Genomic DNA, 13,609 nt, shown 5'->3' with positions numbered 1-13,609 from the left:
CTAGTAGCTGACACTTACTTTGTTACATGGGAAGAAGCTGAATGAATGCCATAGGAGCCTATAAAGCAGCAGAGAGAGAGTGCTGGAAGTTTAGAGATAAAATCTTAAAGTGATGTCACAGAAATCCCCCAAGTAGACTTGGTTGATAAGTATCTGCCTTTCTGGACTTGGCACAGAGAAGATGATGGGTGAATGATAGGTGAGTTACCTCTTATACCATACTGTAGTAAACACTTTATATGAAGTTTAAGATATGTCAGTGCAGCTTGGCCATGTGTAATGTGCATCCTGCAGAATGCAGGAGGTTGTGCAGGTACAAAGTGCCCTTGATTATTACATCTGCAGGAAGTATCACTAGCTGTTGAAACTTGAGCTCTGGGCTGCAGAACCCGAGCACCAGCTGGAGCCAATGTGTTGCATCCACAAATCTGAAGATTATGTGGATAGCATGTTTAGAGCAGTGGTCACACCATAGCTAAGAAATAAACAGGCAGGGAGGGAATGGATGACCACCAGAGTGTCTAAGAAAAACAAGCAGATAGTGCAGGAATCCTCTGAGGTTATTTCACTCTCTAACCATTTTTCCATTTTGGATACTGGTGAGTGAGATGGTTCCTCAGAGGAATGTAGCAAGAGCCAAGTTCATGGCATCATGGGTGGCTCAGCTACACAGGAGGGGAGGAAGAAGACTTGAAGTGCTATAGTGGTAGGGGATTCCATAGTTAGGTGAGCAGACAGGCATTTCTGGAGCCGTAGATGTGACTCAGGATGGTATGTTGCCTCCCTGGTGTCAGGGTCAAGGATGTCACAGAGCAGCTACAGGACATCCTTTTTGGCGGGTAGGGGGGTGGGGTGGGGTGGGGGGGGAGGTCGGGTGGCAGGGGTGTACAGAAACAAGTCGTGGTCCACATTGGGACCAATGACATAGGTAGGGAAAAGGATGAGGCCTGGTAGCAGATTTTAGGGAGTTAGGAAAGGAATTAAAAATCAGGACCTCAAGAGCAGTAGTCCCAGGATTACTCCCAGCGCCATGTGCTAGAGAGCATAAGAATAGGAAGATAACATATGGCTGGAGAAATGGAGTAACTGGGAGGGATTTAGATTTCTGAGGCATTGGGATCAGTTCTGGGGCAGATAAGATCTGTACAAGAAGGATGGATTACACCTTAACAGGACTGGGACAAATATCCTTGACGAGAGGTTTGCTCGTGCTGTAGTGGAGGGTTTAAGCTAGATTGGCAGAGGATGGAAGCCTGAGGGGGAAATCAGAGTGGAGAGTAGAAAAACTGGCAGTGGGGACTAGAGAAGCATTAACTGAGAAGAAGGATTTATCCGGGTAGTATCAAGATAAAGAGAACATTTGAACAGTTTGATAGAATTAGAGTAGGCAATAGTAAGTCATTAGATGGGGTCAGAGTAAGGGGGAAAATAAAAAAAAGCCTAAATCAGTGTTAACGTGCATGTATGTAAATACACAGAGTGTGGTTAATAAAATTGGTGAACTACAGTCACAGGTTGCCAAATGGAATTATGACATTATTGCTATAACAGAGACCTGGCTCAAAGAAGGGCAGGACTGGCCATTAAGTATTTCAGGGTACAAGGTGTTTAGAACAGATAGGAAAGGAAGAAAAGTGGAGTTGGAGATTGGGTGGGGTGGGGGGGGAGGTGGTGGGGGAGGTGGAGGGGGGTGGCGGCAGGGGGGCATGGAGTGGCAGTATTGATTAAAGTACTGGAGAGAGAGAGTATGTTCCAAAGGGGTCAAGGATGGAATCTCCCTGGCTAGAGGTAAGAAATAAAAAAGGCACAATAACATTGATTAGTGTAGCATATAGACCACTTAATAGTGGAAGGGATTGGAGAAACAAATTTGCAAAGAAATTACAGAGAGGTGCAAGGTTTATAGAGTAATTATAATGGGGGACTTAAAATTGTCCAAATATAGACTGGGATAGGAATAGTGCAAAGGGACAAGAGGGGCGTGAGTTCCTAAATTGTGTTCAGCATAATTTTCTGTAGCGGTATGTTTTGGTCCACTGAGAGGTCAGGCACTGTTGGACCTGGTTCTGGAGAATGAGTTGGATGAAGTAGATCAAATAGCTGCTTAGATTAGCCATGGAAAAGTACAAGGAACAATACAGAGCAGGGATAATTAATAGGAGAAAAGCCAACTTCGATGGGATTAGAATGCATCTGAGTCGAGTGAGTTGGAATCAAATGTTGGCAGCAAAGATGGTGGCTGAACAATGGGTCACCTTCAAAGAAAAGGTATTGCAAGCAATGTCAAACTATATTCCCTTGAAGGGGAAAGGTAGGACAAATAAATTCAGAGTGCCCTGGGTGACGAGAGAGATAGAGGTTATGGTAAAAAGGAAAAATTGCACATACGACAGATGTCAGGGAGAAAATACAATGGAAAACCAGGCTGAATATAGAAGGACCAGAGGTCTAGTGAAAAAACTGATAAGAAAAGCAAGGAGAGAGCATGAAAAGAGATTGGTAGCTAACATAAAAAGGAATTCCAAGGTCCTCTATAGACATATAAATAATAAAAGGGTGGTAAAAGAAAGGGCAGAGCCAAGTAGTGATAAAAAAATGGGACTTGCATGTGGAGGCAGGGGAAAAAGCAGAGGTGTTAAATGAAAACTTTGCATCTGTCTTTACAAAGGAAGAAGATGCTACCCAGGCCGAGGTGAGAGAGGAAGTAACAGGTATACTAGAAGAATTGACAATTGAGGAGGAGGAGGTGTTAGAAAGGTTATCTTTACTCAAAATAGATAAGGCACTAGGACCAGATGAGATGCATCCAAGGGAAGTGAGAGTGGAAATTGCAGAGGCACTAGTGATAATCTTTCAGTCTTCCTTAGACACAGGAGTGGTGCCAGAGTACTGGAGAATTGTGAATGTTACACCCTTGCTCAAATAGGTGTGCAAGGATAAAGTTGCTAACTACAGACCAGTCAGTTTGACCTCAGTGATAAGGAAACTTCTGGAAACCATAGTTCAGGACAAAATCAATAGTCACTTAGACAAATGCAGGATAATAAAGAAAAGGCAGCAATGATTCTTCAAGGGAAAATCATATTTAACTAACTTGTTGGAGTGTTTTGAAGAGATAACAGAAAATGTTGATAAGGGCATAAGGGCAATGCTGTTGTTGTGATATATATAAATTTTCAAAAGGCATTTGATACAGTGCCACTCAGACTTGTGAGCCAAATTCCACTCATGGAATAAAATTGAAAGTAAGCACTTGGATAAGAAATTGGCTGAGTGACAGGAAACAGAAAGTAGTGATAAATGGTTGTTTTTTTAGATTGGAAGAAGGTTTTTAGTGGAGTTCTCCAGGGGTCAGTGTTGGGATCATTGCTCTTCCTGATACATATTAATGACCTAGACTGTGGTGCTCAGGGCATGATTTCAAAATTTGCAGATGCCACAAAGATTGGAAACTTTGCCAACTGTGATGGGGATAGTGTTGAACTTCAAAAGGGTACAGTCATGTTGGTGGGTTGGGCAGACAAGTGGCAGATGAAGTTCAATGCAGAGAAATGTGAAGTGATTCATTTTGGCAGGAAGAATATGGTGAGACAGTATAAAATAAAGGGAGGAGCTCTAAAAGAGGTGCAGAAACAGAGGGAACTCAGTGTGTATGTACATAAGTCATTGAAGATGACAGGGCATGTCGAGAGAGCAATTAATAAAGTAAATAGTACCTTAGGCTTTATTAATAGGGGCATTGAGTACGAGAGTAAAGAGGTCATGTTGAACTTCTTTAAGGCACTAGTTAAGCTTCATCTGGAGTACAATGTCCAGTTCTGAGTGCCATACTTGAGAAAGGATGTGAAGGCTTGGAGAGAGTACAGAGGAGGTTCATAAGGATGATTCCAAGGATAAACAACTATAGCTATGAAGATAGATTGGAGAGGTTGGGACTGTTTTCCTTGGAGAAAAGAAGGCTGACAGGAGATTTGACAGAAGTATTCAAGATCCTAAGGGGTATGGGCAAGGTAAATAGTGAGAAACTGTTCCCACTCAAGAAAGCATTAAGAACTAGAGGGCACAGATTCAAAATCATTTGCAAAAGGAGTAGAAGTGAGGTGAGGAAAAAATTTTTCACTCAGAGGGTTGTTGGAGTCTGCAATGAACTTCATAAGAGGGTTATGGAAGCAGGTTCGACTGAGTTATTCAAAAGGGAATTGGATTGCTATCTGAGAAGAAAGAATGCACAAGGTTATGGGGATAAGACAGGGAGCAGGACAAGGTAGAATGTTCTTTCAGAAAGCCAGTAGAGACTCGATGGGCCAAATGGCCTCCTTCTGCACTGTAAAGTTTCTGTGATTTTGTGATAATGTTATCTATGTTGGAATTCTGCACTATAACAATGACATATGCTCTAGATACACCATTGTGAAGTGTGAGTTTTCCTTGCCAGCATCTCTACTAAAGGACAACAGAAAATTGGGGAATGAAAGAAAAGCTGATCTGACCTCACGATGCACAAAAAAATTTTATTGGCCTAAATCATTGTGACAATATACAACAAAAACAGCTGATGAAAACAAACTGCAAACCACTCTGTGATTTTAGAGTGAATGGGTAGAACATTGTTGGCTGGCGATTACAAATTGAAATCAGACTGGCCTGTGTTCAGAGATAGTGAATGGAAGGGAATGAATACATGCAGTGCTTCACTCATCTTGCATCTTTCTATTATGTAGGAGTTGCTTGACCTTGCCAGTTGAAAATGTAACCCACCTACTGAACTATGAACATAAAGTCTGTGCAATCATTTGAAGAATGTGCTTCATGTACTCATGTCCTAGATAGTGCAGTTCCTGGACTCTGATTGATGGGACTTAGAAAGGAACAAGAAGCAATCCGTGTTTGTACACAAATCAGTAATTCTGAAAAGCCATTTATTCTCCAAACTCTTAAAGCATTTTAGGACATGGTGCACCTAGGAAGAAAATAGTTTGACAAAAACTATATTTTGTTCACCCTGACATCAGAAGAACTTTTCTGCAACCAAAATGTAGCTTGTAGTGTTGCAATGTTACAAAGGAAAGCATTGATCAGACCATTTGTAAATCTCAACCTCTTAAAATGAAACATGCATTCCAATCTCTTTTCATGGAGCCTGCGTTTTATTCTGTTTATAAAGTGGACAGACAATTTTGTGTCTAAACTTGTTATTGTCAATATTAATTTAATTTAATATTATTTCAAAATGCAATCTTGCAACTCATAGTGAGTTTTCAAATTTAAAGGCAGCAAAGTGCCACAATGTTTTCATGTTGTTAATAGGAAAGATTACCTGTAGCCAGGTTTGTTGCTGCAAAATAATATCACATTCTGAACGGGCTTCCTCCACTTTTTTAGCACATAGTAAGTAATAAAATGTAAAACAAAAACAAAAATACCTGGAAAAACTCAGCAGGTCTGGCAGCAGCTGCGGAGAGGAACACTGTTAACATATCGAGTCTGTATGACTCTTCAACAGAACTAAGGAAAAATAGAAAAGAGGTGAAATATAAGCTGGTTGTGGGGGGCGGGGAGGGGGGGTGGGGTGCGGCGTGGTGGTAGTGGGACAAGAAGAGCTGAATAGAGGGCAGTGATAGGTGGAGATAACCAAAAGATATCACAGACAAAAGGACAAAGAGGTATTGAAGGTGGTGATATTATCTAAAGGAATGTGCTAATTGAGGGTAGAAAGCAGGACGAGCAAGGTACAGATAGCCCTAGTGGGGGTGGGGTGGGGTGAAGGAATTGAAAAAGGCTAAAAGGTAGAGATAAAACAATAGATAGAAATACATTTAAAAATCCCACCCCCTTTCTGATTTTCCCCCTCCTTTTTGTTTTTTCCAGTAATTTATATAGATTTTTCTTTTCCCACCTATTCCCATTATTTTTAAACGTATTTCCATCCATTGTTTTATCTCTACCCTTGAGCCTTTTTCGATTCCTTCCCCCCACCCCACCCCCACTAAAGCTATCTGTACCTCGCTCATCCTGCTTTCTACCCTTAATTAGCACATTCCTTTAGATAATATCACCACCTTCAACAACTCTTTGTCCTTTTGTCTGTGACATCTTTTGGTCATCTCCACCTATCACTGGCCCTCTATCCAGCTCTTCTTGTCACCCCCCACTTAAACTAGCTTATATTTCACCTCTTTTCTATTTTTCCTTAGTTCTGTTGAAGAGTCATGCGGACTCAAAACATTAACTGTGCTCCTCTCCACAGCTGCTGCCAGACCCGCTGAGTTTTTCCAGCTATTTTTGTTTTTGTTTTTGATCTCCAGCATCCGCAGTTTTTTGCTTTTTATTAAAGTAATAGAATTTGGTCGCTTGCTCATTTTTGTTGGTGATTTTCCCTCTGCCTCCATTTTTCTGCATCTGACTCTCTCCTTGCCATTTATTTCTGTCCTCTTCTGCTTCTCTCAGTCTTTCCCTTCTTTCTACTGAGATAGTGGTACAAGGTGGCAAGGCAAAGAGTCACCAATACCTGGAAGCTATAATTTGTAGTAAAGGTTGGGAGGATGGTGGTGATGGAGAGAGGGAATTTAGCCCTTGGTGGCTGCCTTTCCATTCCCTCCTTCCCATTTTTTGTGCTTAATTCCCACCCTCTATCTCCCATTTCATCCTCCACTTGCTCATCACCCAACTTAGCTACTACTCACATTGCAACTCTTACTAAGTCCCATTTACTACCTCCAACTCTTCCCCTTTGAACTATCCACCAACTACTACTCACTTCATGATTAACATATCCATTACTACCCTTCATCTACCCTTCCCTGGCCCCACCCAGAGCTAGTGGGAAGACCATCACGCTTCCTTGTTCCCCGTCCCCCTCCCTCTCCATTTTCCTTCAAATACATTTGATTGTGTTCAAAACTCTACCCTAATAAAATTTTTGAAATTGTTCTCCTTGCTTTCTTAAAAAAAAATTGTAAACCATCTGAGCCAAAACCTGCTGGGAGCTGAAGAAAATAATTTCAGCAATTCAGCAACTGAATGAGAAAAACTTGGGGAATTGGTTAAACTGCATGCACTGAATCTGCACAATCTTTGTACAGCAAAAATATCCATCCTGGCTGAGGTCAACAAGAAAATTGAAGTGAATCAGGACATTTTTAAAAATTCAATTGATAAATGTAACCATCATCTTACAGTGAAATTTGTAACTTTTAATTAGGAGAAAATGGTTGGACAGAAGTGTTATCTTCAGGTTATAAAGGTCCTGGTATGTTGGACCTTATCAATCCTGGAATATGGTCGCTTGCTCCCTTTTGAGGTTCAATGCATTTTATTTATTACTCTCTTATTCATTCTGCTTACAAAGGTGCAATTAAAAAAATACAGAAAAATGAAACCAGGCAGCAAATAATTTGTTAATTAGTTACATTTTTAATGGCACTGAATCATAAGTGTCCCCATTTAATATCTGACCTGTGCAATGATATCTGGTCTCCACCTTACCAGTGCTTGGGCACCAGAATTAACCTCATTGGCGAAGGAGAAGAATCAGCCAGGCTGAGGGCTTTTGATTGCTATCCATTGCCCCTCCTGGATTGTGGATGTAAATGTTGTGTGTTTAAATATAGACAAATGCAAAAAAACAGGTTGAACTCTGCTGTTTTCCACAGTTAAACAGCTTGCTTGACACTCATAGTCTACCCTCACACATGAATAATGAACCTTTGAGCAAAGTACCAGTGGGCTAACACGGCACTGTACCTATTTAAAATTGTTGACCTCAGGACCCAAATGAAGAAGAAAATTTAAATTTAAAAACTATTAGAAAACATTATGATTACATAATTTGGAATGAATTGAAAATGTTATTTTTGACTTCCAATTAATGGAGCTAGAGAGAGACGGTTCACTGATCTCCCTTCAGTGCCAAGTAGTGGAAACCCAGCATCGATGTTCTAATAAGTGGCCAAAAGTGGCATTTGCACCCTCTTCCCCAAGGGACTTTGGCCAATCTTTCCCGGCAGTTTTAGTGGGAATTTGGGAGAACCCTGTGGGAAGTCTATCCGCCTTGTTGTCATTTAAAAAAAAGATTTTTACTGATTGGGAATTATGTAAATTTAAAAAAAAAAGTCGTCTCAAAAAGTTGAGGAAATCAAATAAATAGAAATGACATGAAACAAATCACTTTTTGAAAACCTTCTTTGTTGTCAAACCTATTTTATGTTAAGAATGAAAATTGAGATCCTTAATGCAACATCAATCTGAAGCAAAACACTTCTCCTAACATTTTTGATGCCTTCATGTTATGCAGAAATTTTGATAAATTGTATCTGTGCCCAGTAGTGTATGATTCATAGCTGTTCTATGATCTGGGTTATCACCCTTAAACAATAACTTAAAGATAATAGGCTGACAGTTTGCATGTCTTGATATGGTAACTTATATGATAAATGAAAATCCAGGCAAAAATCATTCATAATTATTTGCTTAAAGTGAGTTAAATTAAATTCTTGGAAAGTGATTTCTGTTTTAACAATATTTTCAGTTGTTTACCATATACATATATATTTAATCAAGCAGTGATATAAATATAAACATGCTTACCTGCTACATTTCTTTAATGACTGAAATGCAATATGTAGATAAAAACTTACCTTTGAAAAGGGACAATGCCCAGAGGATTAAAAATATGGAATACCTCATTGAAATAGTTTAGGAATTGATAGGTTTACAATCTCACTGAGTCCTGCTGACTACTGGGTGTTCAATTTCACAACTGTTTTATACCTTGTCTTTGACCAATTATATCAGAATGGTATGAGGAAATTGATGTCTGCAGGTAATTATTCTTAACTCAACAGGCATTTTAACCATTGCAGGACTGAAAGAATTTTAATATGCAGGTAACCATCCTTTCAGCTGGTGGATGATAAAGAATCCACGGATTTTGATTTTACGAGGATAATTTTTAAAAATTCTTTCACGGGATATGGGCTTTGCTGGCTGGGCCAGCATTTATTGCCCATCCCTAGTTGCCCTTGAGAAGGTGGTGGTGAGTTGCCTTCTTGAACCGCTGCAGTCCATCTGGTGTAGGTACACCTACAGTGCTGTTAGGAAGGGAGTTCCAGGATTTTGACCCAGCGAGAGTGAAGGAACGGCGATACATTTCAAAGTCAGGATGGTGGGTGACTTGGAGGGGAACTTCCAGGTAGTGATGTTCTTATTTATCTGCTGCCCTTGCCCTTCTAGTTGGTAGTGGTCGTGGGTTTGGAAGGTGCTGACTAAGGAGCTTTGATGAATTCCTTGTAGTTGGTACACACTGCTGCCACTGTGTGTCATTGGTGGAGGGAGTGAATGTTTGTGGATGTGGTGCCAATCAAGTGGACTGCTTTGTCCTGGACAGTGTCAAGCTTCTTGAGTGTTGTGAGAGCTGCACTCTTCCAGGCAAGTGTACAGTATTCCACCACATTCCTGACTTGTGCCTTGTAGATGGTGGACAGGCTTTGAGGAGTCAGGAGGTTTGTTACTCATCCCACAATTCGTAGCCTCTGACCTGCTCTTGTAGCCACAGGAGTTATATGGTTAGTCCAGTTCAGTTTCTGGTCAATGGTAACCCCCAAGATGTTGATAGTGGGGGACTCGGTGATGGTAATGCCATCAAACATCAAGGGGCGATGGTTGGGTTCTCTCTTGTTGGAGATGGTCATTGCCTGACACTTGTGTGGAGCAAATGTAACTTGCCACTTTGTCAGCTCAAGCCTAGATATTGTCCAGGTTGTGCTGCATTTGGATATGGACTGCTTCAATATCTGAGTTGCTGAACATTGTGCAATCATCAGCGAACATTCTTACTTTTGACCTTACGATGGGAGGAAGGTCATTGCTGGAGCAACTGAAGATGGTTAGGCCTAGGACACTACCCCGAGGAACTCCTGCAGTGATGTCCTGGAACTGAGATAACTGACCTCCAACAACCACAACCATCTTCCTTTGTGCTATGTATAATTCCAACCAGTGGAGAGTTTTCCCCCGATTCCCATTGACTCCAGTTTTGCAAGGGCTCCTTGATGCCACACTCAGTCAAATGCCGCCTTGGTGTCAAGGGCAGTCACTCTCACCCCACCTCGGGAGTTCAGCTCTTTTGTCCATGTTTGTACCAAGGCTGTAATGAGGTCAGGAGTTGAGTGGCCCTGGTGGAACCCAAACTGGGCATCAGTGAGCAGGCTAATGCTAAGCAAGTGGCACTTGATAGCACTGTTGATGACCCCTTCCATTACTTTGCTGATGATGGAGAATAAATTGATGGGGCAGTAATTGGCCGGGTTGGATTTGTCCTGCCTTTTGTGTACAGGACATACCCAGGCAATTTTTCACATAGCCAGGTAGATGCCAGTGTTGTAGCTGTAGTGGAACAGCTTGGCTAGGGGCACAGCAAGTTCTGGAGCACAAGTCTTCAGTGCTATTGCTGGAATATTGTCAGGGCCCATTGCCTTTGCAGTATCCAATGCCTTCAGCCGTTTCTTGATATCACATGGAGTGAATGGAATTGGCTGAAGACTGGCATCTGTGAAATGGATCATCCACTCAGCACCTCTGGCTGAAGGTTGTTGTGAATGCTTCAGCCTTATCTTTTGTACTGATGTGCTGGGCTCCTCCGTAACTAAGGATGGGAATATTTGTGGAGCCTCCTCCTCAAGTGAGTTGTTTAATTGTCCACCACCATTCACGACTGAATGTGGCAGGACTGCAGAGCTTAGATCTGATCCGTTGGTTGTGGGATCACTTAGCTCTCTCTATCACTTGCTGCTTGTGCTGTTTGGCAAGCAAGTAGTCCTGTTTTTTATCTCAACCAGGTTGAAACCTCATTTTTAGGTATGCCTGGTGCTGCTCCTTGCATGCCCTCCTGCACTCTTCACTGAACCAGGGTTGACCCCCTGGCTTGATGGTAATGGCAGAGTGGGGGATATGCCAGACCATAAAGTTACAGATTGTGCTCGAGCACAATTCTGCTGCTGCTGATGGCCCACAGTGCCTCATGGATGCCCAGTCTTAAGTTGTTAGATCTGTTCGAAATCTATCCCATTTAGCACAGTGGTGGTGCCACACAAGACGATGGAGGGTATCCTCAATCTGAAGGCAGGGCTTCATCCCCACAAGGGCTGTGCAGTGGTCACTCCTCCCGATACTGTCATGGGCAGATGCATCTGCAGCAGGCAGGTTGGTGAGGATGAGGCCAAGTATGTTTTTCCCTTTTGCTGGTTCCTTTGCCATCTGCCACAGACCCAGTCTAACAGCTATGTATTTTAGGACTTGGCCAGTAGTGGTGCTAACGAGCCACTCTTGGTGATGAACATTGAAGTCCCCCACCCAGAGTACTTTCTGCACCCTTACCACCCTCAGTGCTTCCTCCAACTGATGTTCAACATGGAGGAGTACTGATTCATTAGTTGAGGGAGGGCAGTAGGTGGTAATCAGTAGGGGGTTTCCTTGCCCATGTTTGACCTGATGCCATTAGACTTCATGGGGTCCGGGATCGATGTTGAGGACTGCCAGGGCAACTCCCTCCCAACTGTATATCACTGTGCTGCCACCTCTGCTGGCTCTGTCCTACCGGTGGGACAGGACATACCCAGGGATGGTGATGGTGGTGTCTGGGACATTATCTGTAAGATGTGATTACATGAGGATGACTATGTCAGGCTGTAGCTTGACTAGTCTGTGAAACGGCTCTTCCAATTTTGGCACAAACACCCAGATGTTAATAAGGAGGACTTTGCAGGCTCGACAAGGTTGTGATTGCCGTTGTTGTTTCCGGTGCCTAGGTCGATGCCGGGTGGTCCGTCCGGTTTTATTCCTTTTTTGTGTCTTTGTAGTGGTTTCTTATGACTGAGTGGCTTGCTTAGGTCACTTCAGGAGGCATTTAAGAGTCAACCACATCAGTATGAATCTGGAATCACAGGTAAGGATGACAGATTTCCTTCCCTAAAGGGCATTAGTGAACCAGATGGGTTTTTACAACAATCGACAATGGTTCCATGATCATCATCAGACTTTTAATTCCAGATTTTTTATTGAATTCAAATTCCACCATCCTCCCTAGCGGGATTCAAACCCAGATCCCCAGTGCATTACCCTGGGTCTCTGGTTACTAGTCCAGCGACAATACCACTACACCATCGCCTTCCAGTAACATGACTGACAAGGGAATACAGACAAGTGCAACTTGCATTTCTATAACACTTTTAATGTAAAAATATCCAAGATGCTTCATTAATCAGATCAGAGAGGGAAGCAGATACTATGACATGGAGGTATAAATTAAGGATCCTGATCTAAAAGATGGGCATTGAAAGAAGAGGAAAGAGGTGAAGGGTTAAAAGGGTTGGAAGGTCAAGTGTCAAGATAGCTGGACGCTCTGCCACCAATGGTGGGTAGGCTGGCGGAGGTAAAATAGGGTGGGACAAAGCTGTGGAGAGGTTTGAGATTGGGAATGAGGGGTTTAAACAATAGATTGAGGGATGGGAAGCCCATGAAGGTCAGCGAGGAAAGGACTGATGGATAAGCAGGTCTTATCATGGGACAAGACATGGGCTGCTGCATTTTGCACCAGGTGCAGTTTGTGAAGAGGAAAAGGTGAGAAGCAAGAGTACCAAAATAATTGAGGTTAGAGGTGAAAATACATTGTTCAGTAAGATCAGAGTCACAGTGAAACCTTTTATTTAACTAGAGCCACCTTAGAGCTGAGAATTGAGGAGAGGCTGGCTAGGAGAGATTTAGACGAGAGTTCTGGGAAAAACGGAATGTGAAAGGAACAACACGTGCCCAATAACCTTGGAGAAAAAAAGGAGAAGAATTGAGCTAAATTCCAAGCAGGAGTTTGTGAAGAGGGGATTGACAACAGGGCAATGGGCTGTCCCTGAAAAAAGACGGTCTCTAATAGTCAGCCACTGTGGGTGCCAGTAGGAGGAATGCAGTGCTTAAAAGTTGCAGAAAATGGAATCAAAGGGTTTAGGAGGTGGGTCTCATAGAGGAAATTAACAAGGAGTTGGCATTCAGAAGAAATGCAAGAGGGAGACAAGTGATTAGGGCTAGAGTTGGTGGGAGGCTAGGTGGCAATGTCCCCTCTCAGCTGCATGAGTGTTTGGCCATGCAGAAAATAGGGAATATCCCTATTCCCTATAGGGAACAAACAAATTAGGCACAAGCAACAACTAGCCAGCCGTGCACAAAAACAGAAATTAGAGGGAACCTTGCTGGCCAGTGTGTTGAGAGTGGATGTGAGAAGACAAAGCGAAATTGGGAATGAGTGCAAGTGAACAGAAAGGTTGCAGCAGAGGGAGTTGCACCAGATAATTTAAATCTTCAAAATGAAGATATTGTCCCAAAGAATAATACAAATAACTAGTAATTATACAAATTATGAAAGTATGTTCTTCATCAAATTTTTATTTATTGCCCCCTTTAATATCCATATTCTGCCACTTTATACATCTCTAAATTAAGCATCCACATGTGCAGGTACGAACTTAATAACTGGGAGGTGCAAGTTAGGTCAATGAATCTTTGCTTTCTGTTCACTCCCTTTGAGAAATACTTTGCTTCTCTTGGCATTCTATCAAGTTCACAA

General features: G+C 42.2%; 1 protein-coding gene across 1 annotated transcript in view; it reads right to left on the bottom strand.

Annotated features, from left to right (window-relative positions):
- LOC121285634 (mucin-5AC-like) overlaps window positions 1–8,731 on the bottom strand; it is a 216,452-nt gene extending 207,721 nt beyond the window's left edge. Inside the window, exon 1 of the mRNA XM_041202273.1 lies at window positions 8,637–8,731. Within this exon, the coding sequence (XP_041058207.1) occupies window positions 8,637–8,685 (49 nt within the window). The 5' untranslated portion in view covers window positions 8,686–8,731. The remainder of the gene's footprint in view (window positions 1–8,636) is intronic.
- Window positions 8,732–13,609: the final 4,878 nt, after the last annotated feature.

Source organism: Carcharodon carcharias, chromosome 13, assembly GCF_017639515.1.
Source record: "Carcharodon carcharias isolate sCarCar2 chromosome 13, sCarCar2.pri, whole genome shotgun sequence".
NCBI classification, from domain to species: domain Eukaryota; kingdom Metazoa; phylum Chordata; class Chondrichthyes; order Lamniformes; family Lamnidae; genus Carcharodon; species Carcharodon carcharias.
Note: the sequence above shows the minus strand (reverse complement) of the source record. Positions and strands in the feature narration are given on the sequence as shown.